Source organism: Pseudophryne corroboree, chromosome 3 (assembly GCF_028390025.1).
Source record: "Pseudophryne corroboree isolate aPseCor3 chromosome 3, aPseCor3.hap2, whole genome shotgun sequence".
Lineage (NCBI taxonomy): Eukaryota > Metazoa > Chordata > Amphibia > Anura > Myobatrachidae > Pseudophryne > Pseudophryne corroboree.
Genome location: NC_086446.1, coordinates 751709612 through 751729381, shown reverse-complemented (window position 1 = coordinate 751729381; position 19770 = coordinate 751709612). Strand labels below are relative to the sequence as shown.

At 47.9% G+C, this 19770-nt stretch overlaps 1 protein-coding gene across 3 annotated transcripts in view; it reads right to left on the bottom strand.

The window, feature by feature from the left end:
* The window catches only part of ARHGAP19 (Rho GTPase activating protein 19), a 245174-nt gene that overhangs the window by 168128 nt on the left and 57276 nt on the right, over positions 1–19770 (bottom strand). The window contains exon 1 of one of the 3 annotated variants that reach the window (XM_063962352.1): positions 18246–18322. The exons of the other annotated variants lie outside the window; for them this stretch is intronic. Coding sequence (XP_063818422.1) covers positions 18246–18274 — 29 coding nt within the window. The 5' untranslated portion in view covers positions 18275–18322. Of the gene's footprint in view, positions 1–18245; positions 18323–19770 lie in introns of those variants that run through there. 3 annotated transcript variants of the gene reach the window in all.

Genomic DNA, 19770 nt, shown 5'->3' with positions numbered 1-19770 from the left:
GACCACTTGTCCAACAGATCCCATTGAAAGGTCCTCGCATGGAACCTGTCGAAAGGAATGGCCTCGTATGATGCCACCATTTTTCCCAGGACTCGCGTGCATTGATGCACCGACACCTGTTTTGGTTTTAATAGGGCTCTGACCAGTGTCGTGAGCTCCTGAGCCTTCTCCATCGGGAGATAAACCCTCTTCTGGCATGTGTCCAGAATCATGCCCAGGAAGGGCAGGCGAGTCGTAGGAATCAACTGCGACTTTGGAATATTTAGAATCCAGCCGTGCTGTTGTAACACTTCCCGAGAGCGTGCTACGCTGATCAGCAACTGCTCTCTGGACCTCGCCTTTATGAGATCGTCCAAGTACGGGATAATTGTGACTCCTTGCCGTCGCAGGAGCACCATCATTTCCGCCATTACCTTGGTAAATATTCTTGGTGCCGTGGAGAGACCAAACGGCAACGTCTGGTATTGGTAATGACAATCCTGTACCACAAATCTGAGGTACTCCTGATGAGGTGGATAAATGGGGACATGAAGGTAAGCATCCTTTATGTCCAGAGACACCATAAAATCCCCCCCTTCCAGGCTTGCGATGACCGCTCTGAGCGATTCCATCTTGAACTTGAACCTTTTCAGGTATATGTTCAGGGATTTTAAATTCAATATGGGTCTGACTGAACCGTCCGGTTTCGGTACCACAAACATTGTGGAATAGTAACCCTTTCCTTGTTGAAGGAGGGGAACCTTGACCACCACCTGCTGAAGATACAATTTGTGAATTGCAGCTAACACTATTTCCCTCTCTAAGGGGGAAGCTGGCAGGGCCGATTTGAGGTAACGGTGGGGGGGCATCTCTTCGAATTCCAGCTTGTACCCCTGAGACACAATCTCTATAGCCCAGGGATCCACCTGGGAGTGAACCCACTCGTGGCTGAAATTTCGGAGACGCGCCCCCACCGGGCCTAGCTCCGCCTGTGGAGCCCCAGCGTCATGCGGTGGATTTAGTGGAAGCCGGGGAGGACTTCTTTTCCTGGGAACTAGCTGTATTGTGCAGCTTCTTTCCTCTACCCCTGCCTCTGGCAAGAAAGGACGCACCTCGGACTTTGCCTTTTTGTGATTGAAAGGACTGCATTTGGTAATACGGTGCTTTCTTAGGTTGTGAGGGAACATATGGCAAAAAATTTGACTTTCCAGCCGTAGCTGTGGAGACCAGGTCTGAGAGACCCTCCCCAAACAACTCCTCACCCTTGTAAGGTAAAACCTCCATGTGCCTTTTTGAGTCGGCATCTCCTGTCCATTGCCGAGTCCACAGGACCCTTCTGGCAGAAATCGACATTGCATTTATTCTAGAGCCCAGTAGGCTAATGTCTCTTTGAGCATCTCTCATATATAGGACAGCGTCTTTTATATGCCCGAGGGTCAGTAATATAGTATCCTTTGATAATGTCAAATATTACCTTAAAACATAAAGCTATACCGTTAGACTCGCTATTACCGTGGAGCCGCTATGGCCGCTAGACTTATTACACACACTACGTACTAAGTACGCTATTTGCGTACTGAGTACCGTATGGATACGCACTTAGCGTATCAGACGCTGTGCCGTGGGCGCGACGCACGAGCGGCACGTACGCACACGGATTCACGCTTCGTACTCAGCACGCTATTGGCGTGCTGAGTACCGTATTGATACGCTCTTAGCGTATCAGACGCCGTGCCGTGGGTACAACGTACACGCGGCGCGGACGCACGCAGAGTGATATACATTAAACCTTAAGTAATGAAACAGTGTAAGGATGTGCTTATACTTTAAACCTTAGCAGCCTAGTACTGCAACGATGTGATACCTTAAAACCTTAACAATGCTTATACACCTTATACCGATTAAGACGCTAAAAAAATAAGAATTTACTTACCGATAATTCTATTTCTCGGAGTCCGTAGTGGATGCTGGGGTTCCTGAAAGGACCATGGGGAATAGCGGCTCCGCAGGAGACAGGGCACAAAAAGTAAAGCTTTAGGATCAGGTGGTGTGCACTGGCTCCTCCCCCTATGACCCTCCTCCAAGCCAGTTAGGTACTGTGCCCGGACGAGCGTACACAATAAGGGAGGAATTATGAATCCCGGGTAAGACTCATACCAGCCACACCAATCACACCGTACAACTTGTGATCTAAACCCAGTTAACAGTATGATAACAGCGGAGCCTCTGAAAAGATGGCTCACAACAATAATAACCCGATTTTTGTAACTATGTACAAGTATTGCAGATAATCCGCACTTGGGATGGGCGCCCAGCATCCACTACGGACTCCGAGAAATAGAATTATCGGTAAGTAAATTCTTATTTTCTCTATCGTCCTAGTGGATGCTGGGGTTCCTGAAAGGACCATGGGGATTATACCAAAGCTCCCAAACGGGCGGGAGAGTGCGGATGACTCTGCAGCACCGAATGAGAGAACTCCAGGTCCTCTTTTGCCAGGATATCAAATTTGTAGAATTTTACAAACGTGTTCTCCCCTGACCACGTAGCTGCTCGGCAGAGTTGTAATGCCGAGACCTCTCGGGCAGCCGCCCAAGATGAGCCCACCTTCCTTGTGGAATGGGCCTTAACCGATTTAGACTGTGGCAGGCCTGCCTCAGAATGTGCAAGTTGAATTGTGTTACAAATCCAACGAGCAATCGCCTGCTTAGAAGCAGGCGCACCCAACTTGTTGGGTGCATACAGTATAAACAGCGAGTCAGATTTTCTGACTCCAGCTGTCCTGGAACATATTTTCAGGGCCCTGACAACTCCTAGCAACTTGGAGTCCTCCAAGTCCCTAGTAGGTGCAAGGCACCACAATAAGCTGGTTCAGGTGAAACACTGACACCACCTTAGGGAGAGAACTGGGGACGAGTCCGCAGCTCTGCCCTGTCCGAATGGACAAACAGATATGGGCTTTTTTGAGAAAAAACCACCAATTTGACACTCGCCTGGTCCAGGCCAGGGCCAAGAGCATGGTCACTTTTTATGTGAGATGCTTCAAATCCACATATTTGACTGGTTTTAAACCAATGTGATTTGAGGAATCCCAGAACTACGTTGAGATCCCACAGTGCCACTGGAGGCACAAAAAAGGGGTTTGTATATGCAATACTCCCTTGACAAACTTCTGGACTTCAGGAACTGAAGCCAATTCTTTCTGGAAGAAAATTTACAGGGCCGAATTTGAACCTTAATGGACCCCAATTTGAGGCCCATAGACACTCCTGTTTGCAGGAAATGCAGGAAACGACCGAGTTGAAATTTCTTTGTGGGGCCTTCCTGGCCTCACACCACGCAACATATTTTCGCCACACGTGGTGATAATGTTGTGCGGTCACCTCCTTTCTGGCTTTGACCAGGGTAGGAATGACCTCTTCCGGAATGCCTTTTTTCCCTTAGGATCCGGCTTTCCATCGCCATGCCGACAAACGCAGCTGCGGTAAGTCTTGGAACAGACATGGTACTTGCTGAAGCAAGTCCCTTCTTAGCGGCAGAGGCCATAAGACCTCTGTAAGCATCTCTTGAAGTTCCGGGTACCAAGTCCTTCTTGGCCAATCCGGAGCCATGAGTATAGTTCTTACTCCTCTACGTCTTATAATTCTCAGCACCTTAGGTATGAGAAGCAGAGGAGGGAACACATACACCGACTGGTACACCCACGGTGTTACCAGAACGTCCACATCTATTGCCTGAGGGTCTCTTGACCTGGCGCAATACCTGTCCCGTTTTTTGTTCAGACGGGACGCCATCATGTCCACCTTTGGTATTTCCCAACGGTTTACAATCATGTGGAAAAAACTTCTCAATGAAGTTTCCACTCTCCCGGGTGGAGGTCGTGCTGAGGAAGTCTGCTTCCCAGTTTCCATTCCCGGGATGAAAAACTGCTGACAGTGTTATCACATGATTTTCCGCCCAGCGAAAAGTCCTTGCAGTTTCTGTCATTGCCCTCCTGCTTCTTGTGTCGCCCTGTCTGTTTACGTGGGCGACTGCCGTGATGTTTTTCCCACTGGATCAATACCGGCTGACCTTGAAGCAGAGGTCTTGCTAAGCTTAGAGCATTATAAATTTACCCTTAGCTCCAGTATATTTATGTGGAGAAAAGTCTCCATACTTGATCACACTCCCTGGAAATTTTTTCCTTGTGTGACTGCTCCCCAGCCTCTCAGGCTGGGCTCCGTGGTTACCAGCATCCAATCCTGAATGCCGAATCTGCTGCCCTCTAGAAGATGAGCACTCTATAACCACCACAGGAGAGACACCCTTGTCCTTGGATATTGGGTTATCCGCTGATGCATCTGAAGATGCGATCCGGACCATTTGTCCAGCAGATCCCACTGAAAAGTTCTTACGTGAAATCTGCCGAATGGAATTTGCTTCGTAGGAAGCCACCATTTTTACCAGGACCCTTGTGCAATCATGCACTGTTTTTAGGAGGTTCCTGACTTGCTCGGATAACTCCCTGGCTTTCTCTTCCGGGAGAAACACCTTTTTCTGGACTGTGTCCAGAATCATCCCTAGGCACAGCAGACGTGTCGTCGGGATCAGCTGCGATTTTGGAATATTTAGAATCCACCCGTGCTGATTGTAGCAGTATCCGAGATAGTGCTACTCCGACCTCCAACTGTTCCCTGGACTATGCCCCTATCAGGAGATCGTCCAAGTAAGGGATAATTAAGACGCCTTTTCTTCGAAGAAGAATCATCAATTCGGCCATTACCTTGGTAAAGACCCCAGGGTGCCGTGGACAATCCAAACGGCAGCGTCTGAAACTGATAGTGACAGTTCTGCACCACGAACCTGAGGTACCCTTAGTGAGAAGGGCAAATTTGGGACATAGAGGTAAGCATCCCTGATGTCCCGGGACACTATATAGTCCCCTTATTCCTGGTTCGTTATCACTGCTCTGAGTGACCTCATCTTAATTTGAACCTTTGTAAGTGTTCAAAAACAAATTTTTAGAATAAGTCTCACCTAGCCTTCTGGCTTCAGTACCACAATATAGTGTGGAATAATACCCCTTTTCTGTAGTAGGAGGGGTAATTTAATTATCACCTGCTGGGAATACAGCTTGTGAATTTTTTCCCATACTACCTCCTTGTCGGAGGGAGACTTGGTAAAGCAGACTTCAGGAGCCTGCGAAGGGGAAACGTCTCGACATTCCCATCTGTACCCCCGGGATACTACTTGTAGGATCCAGGGGTCCTGTACGGTCTCAGCGCCATGCTGAGAACTTGTCAGACGCGGTGGAACGCTTCTGTTCCTGGGAATGGGCTGCCTGCTGCAGTCTTCTTCCCTTTCCTCTATCCCTGGGCAGATATGATCTTATAGGGACGAGAGGACTGAGGCTGAAAAGACGGTGTCTTTTTCTGCAGAGATGTGACTTAGGGTAAAAAACGGTGGATTTTCCAGCAGTTGCCGTGACCACCAGGTCCGATGGACCGACCCCAAACAAGTCCTCTTCCTGTATACGGCCATACTGTGCCGTTTGGAATCTGCATCACCTGACCACTGTCGTGTCCATAACATCTTCTGGCAGTTATGGACATCGCGTTTATTCATGATGCCAGAGTGCAAATATCCCTCTGTGCATCTCGCATATATAGAAATGCTCTATAGTCAATAAAATACTGTCCCTGTCAAGGGTATCAATATTTTTAGTCAGGGAATCCGACCAAGCCACCCTAGCTCTGCACATCCAGGCTGAGGCGATCGCTGGCCGCAGTATAACACCAGTATGTGTGTATATACTTTTTATTATATTTTCCAGCCTTGTCAGCTGGTCCTTGAGGACGGCCCTATCTATAGACGGTACCGCCACTTGTTTTGATAAGCGTGTGAGCGCCTTATCCACCTTAAAGGGTGTTTCCCAACGCGCCCTAACTTCTGGCGGGAAAGGGTATACCGCCCATAATTTTCTATCGGGGGGAACCCACGCATCATCACACACTTTATTTAATTTATCTGATTCAGGAAAAACTATGGTAGTTTTTTCACATCCCACATAATACCCTCTTTTGTGGTACTTGTAGTATCAGAAATACGTAACACCTCCTTCATTGCCTTTAACGTGTGGCCCTAATAAGGAATACGTTTGTTTATTCACCGTCGACACTGGATTCAGTGTCCCTGTCTGTGTCTGTGTCGACCGACTAAAGTAAACGGGCGTTTTAAAACCCTTGACGGTGTTTTTGAGACGTCTGGACCGTACTAATTGTTTGTCGGCCGTCTCATGTCGTCAACCGACCTTGCAGCGTGTTGACATTATCACGTAATTTCCTAAATAAGCCATCCATTCCGGTGTCGACTCCCTAGAGAGTGACATCACCATTACAGGCAATTGCTCCGCCTCCTCACCAACATCGTCCTCCTACCTGTCGACACACACGTACCGACACACAGCACACACACAGGGAATGCTCTGATAGAGGACAGGACCCACTAGCCCTTTGGAGAGACAGAGGGAGAGTTTGCCAGCACACACCAAAAACGCTATAATTATATAGGGACAACCTTATATAAGTGTTTTCCCTTATAGCATCTTAATATATATATAAGCATATCGCCAAATTAGTGCCCCCCCTCTCTGTTTTAACCCTGTTTCTGTAGTGCAGTGCAGGGGAGAGCCTGGGAGCCTTCCCTCCAGCCTTTCTGTGAGGGAAAATGGCGCTGTGTGCTGAGGAGATAGGCCCCGCCCCTTTTTCGGCGGCCTCGTCTCCCGCTCTTAACGGATTCTGGCAGGGGTTAAATATCTCCATATAGCCTCCGGAGGCTATATGTGAGGTATTTTTAGCCAAAATAGGTATTCATTTGCCTCCCAGGGCGCCCCCCTCCCAGCGCCCTGCACCCTCAGTGACTGCCGTGTGAAGTGTGCTGAGAGGAAAATGGCGCACAGCTGCAGTGCTGTGCGCTACCTTTAGAAGACTGAGGAGTCTTCTGCCGCCGATTCTGGACCTCTTCTTACTTCAGCATCTGCAAGGGGGCCGGCGGCAAGGCTCCGGTGACCATCCAGGCTGTACCTGTGATCGTCCCTCTGGAGCTGATGTCCAGTAGCCAAGAAGCCAATCCATCCTGCACGCAGGTGAGTTCACTTCTTCTCCCCTAAGTCCCTCGTTGCAGTGATCCTGTTGCCAGCAGGACTCACTGTAAAATAAAAAACCTAAGCTAAACTTTCCTAAGCAGCTCTTTAGGAGAGCCACCTAGATTGCACCCTTCTCGGCCGGGCACAAAAATCTAACTGGCTTGGAGGAGGGTCATAGGGGGAGGAGCCAGTGCACACCACCTGATCCTAAAGCTTTACTTTTTGTGCCCTGTCTCCTGCGGAGCCGCTATTCCCCATGGTCCTTTCAGGAACCCCAGCATCCACTAGGACGATAGAGAAAAGCCCTTTGCAGGAAAGTGAAAACACAACACCGGTTTGTGGTAAACCACTGGGCTCTAACACCACAGTGGATTATTCAGAGAAAAGGGGTAAACAGATACAAGTTATACACTACAGGCTAACAAGGAAATCTAAACAGAATAATAGAGAATAATGTCTACAGAGAATATACATACGTGGGGAATCGTTCGCAAGCGCGTCCTGGACCAGTCCTCAGCTATCAGGGAGAAAGCCTTCAGAGTCTTGTGTCCGGCCAGGCAACAGTGGTCTTTTTATACACAACATGCATACACAATACAATGGTCACTGTAACCTCATTGTTCATTGGACACAGGGATGTGTCCCTACATTACAGCAAAGGTCATAGGTGGATTTGAACAGGTAGGCGATGTCCTTTCCCAACTGATCCGGTGGGTGGTATCCTCTGGATTCCCGCCGCATGTGTAATTTACAGCAAATACAGTTAATGTTCATAATCTACTTCTGTACATAACTATACGCAGGAGCAAGCGATCTTTTCCTAACTAACACCGGAATGTTACTCTTAAAATACCCTACAGCTGGATACTAGACATCATCTACCAACCTTTATCTGACCCTTCCTATCATGCAAAGACAAATCTCTCTGTCCAGGAACTGTTTAAACTAACATTACTCGCTGACATGATCTAAGGGAACTATATCTACAAAATGCACTATTTGGGTTAAATATGCTATGTTCGAGTCGCATGCTACACGCTCACAAACTCCGCCGTAAATACACATCATGCGCACGAGTGTCTCTTACGCAACTTGCGGATATGTGTACGCACGGGGGACCGGGTGCACGAGCAGCGCGCATGTGCATGAGGGGTTAGTACAAGGGATATGTATTACAATATTTTTCGACTTTGACACCTTGTCCAAGGTATCAAGTTCCTCAGATAAGGTATCCGTCCATGCTGCTACAACACTACACATCCAGGCCGACGCAATCGCCGGCCTTAGTAAGGTACCTGAATGTGTATAAATGGACTTCAGGGTACCCTCCTGCTTTCTATCCGCAGCATCTTTTAGGGTGGCCGTATCCTGTGACGGCAGGGCTACCCTCTTGGATAAGCGTGTTAAAGCTTTGTCTACCCTAGGGGAGGATTCCCAGCGTAACCTGTCCGTTGACGGGAAAGGATACGGCATAAGCATCCGTTTGGAAATCTGCAATTTTCTATCTGGAGAATCCCAAGCCTTTTCACTTAACTCATTTTACTCATGTGAAGGGGGAAAGGTCACCTCTTGCCTTTTTTCCCCATACATATAAACCCTCTTGTCAGGGACTGGGGTTTCCTCTGTGATGTGCAACACATCCTTCATTGCTATAATCATGTAACGGATGGCTTTAGCCATTTTAGGCTGTAACTTTGCATCGCCATCGACACTGGAGTCAGAATCCGTGTCGATATCTGTGTCAACAATTTGGGATAGTGGGCGCTTCTGAGACCCTGACGGCCTCTGCGACATAGGATCAGGCATGGGCTGAGACCCCGGCTGTCCTAAGGCTTCAGCTTTCTCCAACCTTTTATGCAAGGAAGTAACATTATCATTTAAAACCTTCCACATATCCATCCAATCGGGTGTCGGCGGCGACCCCACATTCATTTGATCCCGCTCTGCTTCCACATAGCCTTCCTCGTCAAACATGCCGACACAAGTGTACCGACACACCACACACACAGGGGATGCTCTTTTTGAAGACAGTTCCCCCCACAAGGCCTTTTGGAGAGACAGAGAGAGTATGCCAGCACACATCCCAGCGCTATATGACCCAGGAATCATACAGTAACTAAGTGTTAACCCAGTAGCTGCTGTATAATAAGAATTTACTTACCGATAATTCTATTTCTCGTAGTCCGTAGTGGATGCTGGGAACTCCGTAAGGACCATGGGGAATAGCGGCTCCGCAGGAGACAGGGCACATCTAAAGAAAGCTTTAGGATCACCTGGTGTGCACTGGCTCCTCCCCCTATGACCCTCCTCCAAGCCTCAGTTAGATTTTCTGTGCCCGACGAGAAGGGTGCACACTAGGGGCTCTCCTGAGCTCTTTGTGAAAGTTTTAGTTTAGGTTTATTATTTTCAGTGAGACCTGCTGGCAACAGGCTCACTGCATCGAGGGACTAAGGGGAGAAGAAGCGAACTCACCTGCGTGCAGAGTGGATTGGGCTTCTTAGGCTACTGGACATTAGCTCCAGAGGGACGATCACAGGTTCAGCCTGGATGGGTCACCGGAGCCGCGCCGCCGGCCCCCTTACAGAGCCAGAAGAGCGAAGAGGTCCGGAAAAATCGGCGGCAGAAGACTTTCCTGTCTTCAGATAAAGGTAGGCGCACAGCACCGCAGCTGTGCGCCATTGCTCTCAGCACACTTCACACTCCGGTCACTGAGGGTGCAGGGCGCTGGGGGGGCAGCGCCCTGAGACGCAATAAATCGATAGAAAGAAAACCTTTTATGGCTAAAATAAATGCATCACATATAACTCCTGGGCTATATGGATGCATTTAACCCCTGCCAAAACATACAAGAAAACGGATGATAAGGACGCCGAGAAAGGGGCGGAGCCTATCTCCTCAGCACACTGGCGCCATTTTCCCTCACAGCTCAGTTGGAGGGAAGCTCCCTGGCTCTCCCCTGCATTCACTACACTACAGAAAGGGGTTAAAAAAGAGAGGGGGGCACAAATTAGGCGCAGTATAAACAATACAGCAGCTATAAAGGGAAAAACACTTATATAAGGTTATCCCTGTATATATATAGCGCTCTGGTGTGTGCTGGCAAACTCTCCCTCTGTCTCCCCAAAGGGCTAGTGGGGTCCTGTCCTCTATCAGAGCATTCCCTGTGTGTGTGCTGTGTGTCGGTACGTTTGTGTCGACATGTATGAGGAGAAAAATGATGAGGAGACGGAGTAGAGTGTCTGTAATAGTGTTGTCACCCCCTGGGGGGTCGACACCTGAGTGGATGTACTGTTGAAATTGCGTGACAGTGTCAGCTTTGTATAAAAGACAGTGGTTGACATGAGACAGCCGGCTACTCAGCTTGTGCATGTCCAGACGTCTCATACAGGGGCTCTAAAGCGCCCGTTACCTCAGATACAGACGCCGACACGGATACTGACTCCTGTGTCGACGGTGAAGAGACAACCGTGATTTCTATGGGCCTGAAATTGCTGTATATACTGTTTTTGCGCCAAATTTATGTGCCCCCCCTCTCTTTTTACCCTCTTCTACCGTGATTCTGCAGGGGAGAGCCTGGGGAGATTCCTCTCAGCGGAGCTGTGGAGAGAAAATGGCGCTGGTGAGTGCTCAGGAAGAAGCCCCGCCCCCTCGACGGCGGGCTTCTGTCCCGCGTTTGTGTAAAAATATGGCAGGGGCCCATGCATATATACAGTGCCCAACTGTATATATGCCCACTTTTGCCAAGAGGTCTCTAATTGCCGCCCAGGGCGCGCCCCCCCCCCTTCCTGCGCCCTGCACCCTACAGTGACCGGAGTATGTGGGTTTAGTGTGGGAGCAATAGCGCACAGCTGCAGTGCTGTGCGCTACTTCATATGAAGACTGGAGTCTTCTGCCGCCGATTTCGAAGTCTTCTTGCTTCTGTCACCGGCTTGTGTCTTCTGGCTCTGCGAGGGGGACGGCGGCACAGCTCCGGGATCGGACGACAAAGGGTGCGATCCTGTGTACGATCCCTCTGGAGCTAATGGTGTCCAGTAGCCTATGAAGCAGGACCTATCTTCAGTGAGTAGCGCTGCTTCTCTCCCCCTCAGTCCCACGTAGCAGAGAGTCTGTTGCCAGCAGATCTCTCTGAAAATAAAAAAACCTAACAAAATACTTTCTTTTTAGCAAGCTCAGGAGAGCTCACTAAGTAGCACCCAGCTCGTCCGGGCGCAGATTCAAACTGAGGTCTGGAGGAGGGACAGAGGGAGGAGCCAGAGCACACCAGTATCCAAATTCTTTCTTAAAGTGCCCTGTCTCCTGCGGAGCCCGTCTATGGTCCTTACGGAGTCCCCAGCATCCACTAGGACGTTAGAGAAACATTGATGGCCAATGGCCAGCCCTACCATATATGTGATGGGGCAGCGAGAAAATAAGAATTTACTTACCGATAATTCTATTTCTCGGAGTCCGTAGTGGATGCTGGGGTTCCTGAAAGGACCATGGGGAATAGCGGCTCCGCAGGAGACAGGGCACAAAAGTAAAGCTTTCCGATCAGGTGGTGTGCACTGGCTCCTCCCCCTATGACCCTCCTCCAAGCCAGTTAGGTACTGTGCCCGGACGAGCGTACACAATAAGGGAGGAATTTTGAATCCCGGGTAAGACTCATACCAGCCACACCAATCACACCGTACAACTTGTGATCTAAACCCAGTTAACAGTATGATAACAGCGGAGCCTCTGAAAAGATGGCTCACAACAATAATAACCCGATTTTTGTAACTATGTACAAGTATTGCAGATAATCCGCACTTGGGATGGGCGCCCAGCATCCACTACGGACTCCGAGAAATAGAATTATCGGTAAGTAAATTCTTATTTTCTCTATCGTCCTAGTGGATGCTGGGGTTCCTGAAAGGACCATGGGGATTATACCAAAGCTCCCAAACGGGCGGGAGAGTGCGGATGACTCTGCAGCACCGAATGAGAGAACTCCAGGTCCTCCTTAGCCAGGGTATCAAATTTGTAGAATTTAGCAAACGTGTTTGCCCCTGACCAAGTAGCTGCTCGGCAAAGTTGTAAAGCCGAGACCCCTCGGGCAGCCGCCCAAGATGAGCCCACCTTCCTTGTGGAATGGGCATTTACATATTTTGGCTGTGGCAGGCCTGCCACAGAATGTGCAAGCTGAATTGTATTACACATCCAACTAGCAATAGTCTGCTTAGAAGCAAGAGCACCCAGTTTGTTGGGTGCATACAGGATAACAGCAAGTCAGTTTTCCTGACTCCAGCCGTCCTGGAACATATTTTCAGGGCCCTGACAACATCTAGCAACTTGGAGTCCTCCAAGTCCCTAGTAGGTGCAAGGCACCACAATAAGCTGGTTCAGGTGAAACACTGACACCACCTTAGGGAGAGAACTGGGGACGAGTCCGCAGCTCTGCCCTGTCCGAATGGACAAACAGATATGGGCTTTTTTGAGAAAAAAACCACCAATTTGACACTCGCCTGGTCCAGGCCAGGGCCAAGAACATGGTCACTTTTCATGTGAGATGCTTCAAATCCACAGATTTGACTGGTTTTAAACCAATGTGATTTGAGGAATCCCAGAACTACGTTGAGATCCCACAGTGCCACTGGAGGCACAAAAGGGGGTTGTATATGCAATACTCCCTTGACAAACTTCTGGACTTCAGGAACTGAAGCCAATTCTTTCTGGAAGAAAATCGACAGGGCCGAAATTTGAACCTTAATGGACCCCAATTTGAGGCCCATAGACACTCCGGTTTGCAGGAAATGCAGGAAACGACCGAGTTGAAATTTCTTTGTGGGGCCTTCCTGGCCTCACACCACGCAACATATTTTCGCCACATGTGGTGATAATGTTGTGCGGTCACCTCCTTTCTGGCTTTGACCAGGGTAGGAATGACCTCTTCCGGAATGCCTTTTTCCCTTAGGATCCGGCTTTCCACCGCCATGCCGACAAACGCAGCTGCGGTAAGTCTTGGAACAGACATGGTACTTGCTGAAGCAAGTCCCTTCTTAGCGGCAGAGGCCATAAGACCTCTGTAAGCATCTCTTGAAGTTCCGGGTACCAAGTCCTTCTTGGCCAATCCGGAGCCATGAGTATAGTTCTTACTCCTCTACGTCTTATAATTCTCAGCACCTTAGGTATGAGAAGCAGAGGAGGGAACACATACACCGACTGGTACACCCACGGTGTTACCAGAACGTCCACAGCTATTGCCTGAGGGTCTCTTGACCTGGCGCAATACCTGTCCCGTTTTTTGTTCAGACGGGACGCCATCATGTCCACCTTTGGTATTTCCCAACGGTTTACAATCATGTGGAAAAAACTTCCCGATGAAGTTTCCACTCTCCCGGGTGGAGGTCGTGCCTGCTGAGGAAGTCTGCTTCCCAGTTTCCATTCCCGGGATGAAACACTGCTGACAGTGCTATCACATGATTTTCCGCCCAGCGAAAAGTCCTTGCAGTTTTTGCCATTGCCCTCCTGCTTCTTGCGTCGCCCTGTCTGTTTACGTGGGCGACTGCCGTGATGTTTTTCCCACTGGATCAATACCGGCTGACCTTGAAGCAGAGGTCTTGCAAAGCTTAGAGCATTATAAATTTACCCTTAGCTCCAGTATATTTATGTGGAGAAAAGTCTCCAGACTTGATCACACTCCCTGGAAATGTTTTCCTTGTGTGACTGCTCCCCAGCCTCTCGGGCTGGGCTCCGTGGTCACCAGCATCCAATCCTGAATGCCGAATCTGCGGCCCTCTAGAAGATGAGCACTCTATAACCACCACAGGAGAGACACCCTTGTCCTTGGATATAGGGTTATCCGCTGATGCATCTGAAGATGCGATCCGGACCATTTGTCCAGCAGATCCCACTGAAAAATTCTTGCGTGAAATCTGCCGAATGGAATTGCTTCGTAGGAAGCCACCATTTTTACCAGGATCCTTGTGCAATGATGCACTGTTTTTAGGAGGTTCCTGACTAGCTCGGATAACTCCCTGGCTTTCTCTTCCGGGAGAAACACCTTTTTCTGGACTGTGTCCAGAATCATCCCTAGGCACAGCAGACGTGTCGTCGGGATCAGCTGCGATTTTGGAATATTTAGAATCCACCCGTGCTGTTGTAGCAGTATCCGAGATAGTGCTACTCCGACCTCCAACTGTTCCCTGGACTATGCCCTTATCAGGAGATCGTCCAAGTAAGGGATAATTAAGACGCCTTTTCTTCGAAGAAGAATCATTATTTCGGCCATTACCTTGGTAAAGACCCGGGGTGCCGTGGACAATCCAAACGGCAGCGTCTGAAACGGATAGTGACAGTTCTGCACCACGAACCTGAGGTACCCTTAGTGAGAAGGGCAAATTTGGGACATAGAGGTAAGCATCCCTGATGTCCCGGGACACTATATAGTCCCCTTCTTCCTGGTTCGTTATCACTGCTCTGAGTGACTCCATCTTGATTTGAACCTTTGTAAGTGGTCAAAAAAATTTTTTTTAGAATAAGTCTCACCTAGCCTTCTGGCTTCAGTACCACAATATAGTGTGGAATAATACCCCTTTTCTTGTAGTAGGAGGGGGTAATTTAATTATCACCTGCTGGAATACAGCTTGTGAATTTTTTCCCATACTGCCTCCTTGTCGGAGGGAGACTCTCGACATTCCAATCTGTACCCCTGGGATACTACATGTAGGATCCAGGGGTCCTGTACGGTCTCAGCGCCATGCTGAGAACTTGTCAGAAGCGGTGGAACGCTTCTGTTCCTGGGAATGGGCTGCCTGCTGCAGTCTTCTTCCCTTTCCTCTATCCCTGGGCAGATATGATCTTATAGGGACGAAAGGACTGAGGCTGAAAAGACGGTGTCTTTTTCTGCAGAGATGTGACTTAGGGTAAAAACGGCGGATTTTCCAGCAGTTGCCGTGGCCACCAGGTCCGATGGACCGACCCCAAATAACTCCTCTTCCTTTATACGGCAATACACCTTTGTGCCGTTTGGAATCTGCATCACCTGACCACTGTCGTGTCCATAACATCTTCTGGCAGATATGGACATCGCATTTACTCTTGATGCCAGAGTGCAAATATCCCTCTGTGCATCTCGCATATATAGAAATGCATCCTTTAAATGCTCTTATAGTCAATAAAATACTGTCCCTGTCAAGGGTATCAATATTTTTAGTCAGGGAATCCGACCAAGCCACCCAGCTCTGCACATCCAGGCTGAGGCGATCGCTGGTCGCAGTATAACACCAGTATGTGTGTATATACTTTTTATGATATTTTCCAGCCTCCTGTCAGCTGGTCCTTGAGGACGGCCCTATCTATAGACGGTACCGCCACTTGTTTTGATAAGCGTGTGAGCGCCTTATCCACCCTAAGGGGTGTTTCCCAACGCGCCCTAACTTCTGGCGGGAAAGGGTATACCGCCCATAATTTTCTATCGGGGGGAACCCACGCATCATCACACACTTTATTTAATTTATCTGATTCAGGAAAAACTACGGTAGTTTTTTCACATCCCACATAATACCCTCTTTTGTGGTACTTGTAGTATCAGAAATATGTAACACCTCCTTCATTGCCTTTAACGTGTGGCCCTAATAAGGAATACGTTTGTTTATTCACCGTCGACACTGGATTCAGTGTCCCTGTCTGTGTCTGTGTCGACCAACTAAAGTAAACGGGCGTTTTAAAAACCCCTGACGGTGTTTTTGAGACGTCTGGACCGGTACTAATTGTTTGTCGGCCGTCTCATGTCGTCAACCGACCTTGCAGCGTGTTGACATTATCACGTAATTTCCTAAATAAGCCATCCATTCCGGTGTCGACTCCCTAGAGAGTGACATCACCATTACAGGCAATTGCTCCGCCTCCACACCAATATCGTCCTCATACATGTCGACACACACGTACCGACACAGCAGACACACAGGGAATGCTCTTAACGAAGACAGGACCCCACTAGCCCTTTGGGGAGACAGAGGGAGAGTTTGCCAGCACACACCAAAAGCGCTATATATGACAGGGATAGCCTTATAATAAGTGCTCCCTGTATAGCTGCTTTTATAATATAATTTTTGCCACTATTTTGCCCCCCCTCTCTTGTTTTACCCTGTTTCTGTAGTGCAGTGCAGGGGAGAGATCTGGGAGCCGTCCTGACCAGCGGAGCTGTGTAAGGAAAATGGCGCTGTGTGCTGAGGAGATAGGCCCCGCCCCTTTTCCGGCGGGCTCGTCTCCCGCTCTTTAGTGTATTCAGGCAGGGGTTAAATATCTCCATATAGCCCCCGGAGGCTATATGTGAGGTATTTTTTAGCCAAATAGGTTTTCATTTGCCTCCCAGGGCGCTCCCCTCCCAGCGCCCTGCACCCTCAGTGACTGCCGTGTGAAGTGTGCTGAGAGGAAAATGGCGCACAGCTGCAGTGCTGTGCGCTACCTTTAGAAGACTGAGGAGTCTTCTGCCGCCGATTCTGGACCTCTTCATGTTTCAGCATCTGCAAGGGGGCCGGCGGCGAGGCTCCGGTGACCATCCAGGCTGTACCTGTGATCGTCCCTCTGGAGCGGATGTCCAGTAGCCAAGAAGCCAATCCATCCTGCACGCAGGTGAGTTCACTTCTTCTCCCCTAAGTCCCTCGTTGCAGTGATCCTGTTGCCAGCAGGACTCACTGTAAAATAAAAAACCTAAGCTAAACTTTCTCTAAGCAGCTCTTTAGGAGAGCCACCTAGATTGCACCCTTCTCGGCCGGGCACAAAAATCTAACAGGCTTGGAGGAGGGTCATAGGGGGAGGAGCCAGTGCACACCACCTGATCGGAAAGCTTTACTTTTGTGCCCTGTCTCCTGCGGAGCCGCTATTCCCCATGGTCCTTTCAGGAACCCCAGCATCCACTAGGACGATAGAGAAAATGGATTTTGCAGAATCCAATTTAGGAAGATGATGCCCCCCAACCCCATAGTTGTGTTGTTAAAAGTGTGTTGGGTAAGTGGGACCTACAGATTCCATCCCCATACTTGGGGCAAGGCTCTTGCTAGCATTAAAAGCATGTTTTACAGCCAATATGTACTCCTTACCCAAATTTAGCTACTAGAAACCTGGGAAAAATTGTAGTGGCAATATAAGCAAATGAGAGTGAGAAAAAAAAAAATTAGCAGGCATTCTAGTAGTTAAAATGTTTCCCCGTCAATAAGCTGTGCGACAAAAAAAAAGGCAATTTTAAGACAATCAATAGCATGAAGGGATGTTTTGTACAGATAACGTGCTTTACTCTGCGAACACATTAAAACATCCGTGGAGAATTTACTTCACTGCTCTCCGGCAGCCACTATAGATACAGATACAGCTCAAGAATAATAACAGATGTTAGATAAAAGCCCGTCGTGTCTGTTTCCAGTAACCCATGCACCTGCTTCACAAGGAGAGATCAGAAGCGGCACAGAACAAGCAGGCGCGACGACGTGCGGCCCTAGTAAAAGGCGGGTACACTACCAGATGTTTAAATGCCGGCGGTGAACAACTATCGTTTAACAATATAGCGTTCAACTATATAGCGCGCACACACTGAACGTTATCGTTCAACGATAACGTTCAGTGACATCACCGCCGGCATTCCAGAACATGCAGCTCAGCCTGACATTGATGAGTTGAGCTGGATGTCAGCTCAATATTGGTGATCGCTGAACGACGTCCATCATTCAATCACCCCCATACACACTGGACGATTTCAGGCTAAAAATTAACGATAACGACATAAATGTCCTTATAGTTTATTTTTTGGCAAAAAAATCGGCTAGTGTGTATCCCCCTTTATGCGCCGCTGAAGCAGACATGCATTCCCTTTTATATACGCTGTGGTAGGGTCGTCTGTCACTTCCATGCCCTTATACAGTAATCGGCAACAGCCCTCACGCACCAACATCTTGACCTTTTAAAATCGTTCTACAAGTTTCTAGAGTGCTTTACGGTAAGAGAATGGTACTATCCATTATAATTTGTACTAACAGGTACAAGACCCAAATACTCTACAATCCAAAGTCCTCCTTTCTATTACACACATTAAAAAGCAGCTTGAACACAAATGCTTTCGAAGTAAGTAGCAGTTTAAAGACCAGCGACATGGAAAAGAAGAAAAAAAAAAAAACAGAAAGAGACTTACAAGAGTGCAGAAAGCTTCTGGAGAGGCATGAATTGGGCAGGAAATTCGTGTGACTGAAGCCGTGTGCTATAAACATGGAGAGGTTATGCAGCCCATGCAAATTCCTGGCATACTGCTGTACACAATAGCACATTGTGCAACCACAAAGAACACGCTATGCCATACACATTTCCCTATAATTTAGGCCATGGCAAAGAACATTAAGTAAAACCATGAAACCAAAACACTTCAATGAGAAATCAAATGCACAACAGTTTTAATATAGTTATTCATCAACTCTATTGTTTTTGTCCGCCGCCAATGGGGAGCTATTAAATTGTTTGGCTTTTGGGCGCGAGTACTGCAGATTTACTTTATTCCTGCTTGTTACCTCCTGAGGTGGCGGGTAGAAATCAGTGACTAGTAGGCCTTTGGGTGCCCAAACTGCCATTTCGGCAGCGCAGGCAGTAGTTTGCAAGGGTTTAGCCGCTTGACTTGCAAAACCAGGTGCATTTGGGCGTGACAAGTAATGTCACAGAATAACTGAACATCCCCGGTAGATCACCAATTACTTAGACGCGATCAAAAACAATTTCATTTACAGGAAAAAAAGGCAGTAATTGTGGAATTGTTTGTAAGCAGATTTGTTCCAGAGAGTAAATTTATCATGTGCCATCATTTATGCGGAATTAAAGATTGAAAACATGCGTACCGAGCATAACCTTCTAAGGAAGGCACATAAAGCATACAGGGGTATTTTTAGAAGCTTCCCCTACTAAGCTGTACCTCTCCTTCCAGTCACAGGTGGCAATGGCAGTCAGAACACCATAGGTGCACGCATGTTTTACTATTCATTTAATTTTTAAACAAAAAATTTGTTATGGTATACACTATAGTCTTTCCACCATTTTGTTTTGCATAATTCACCCTTTGGGTAATTTACCCTTTGGGTAATCGAACTTCTACACTAGAAAAGAGGCGTCTAAGAGGAGACATCATCAATATCTTCAAAATATATAAAGGGAAATTACCAAGAGTTATCAGAGGAATTGTTTATTAAAAGAACTATGTATAAGACGTGAAGTCACTCGCCCGATGCTAGAGGAGAGAAAATTCCATACTCAACGTAGGAAAGGGTTCTTCACTGTTAGGCCAATAAGGATCTGGAATTCCCAGCCAGTGAAGGTGGTAATGGCAGACTCTATCTGCACTTAAAATCGGATTGGATAAATTTCTGACTGAAAAAGATATCCAAGGTTATAGCATTTAAGATATTGATATTTATCTGGGAGGAACATGACTTACAGTTGGTAATTAAACATAAAACATTACTTCAATTAGGACATTATAATGAACTAGTCTTAAAACAGATTACAGGTTGAACCCGATGTGCCTCTTTTCAACCTCATTAACTATATAACTACAACCATCTGATGAATTGCGTTTAAGTTTACCTTTTTGCAAAGTGTGCAGGAATCGTTGTGTTATTGCCTTATCTGTTTTTTTGTGGGACTGGCGATATCCACCCCTGAATCCGGCAGCCTTT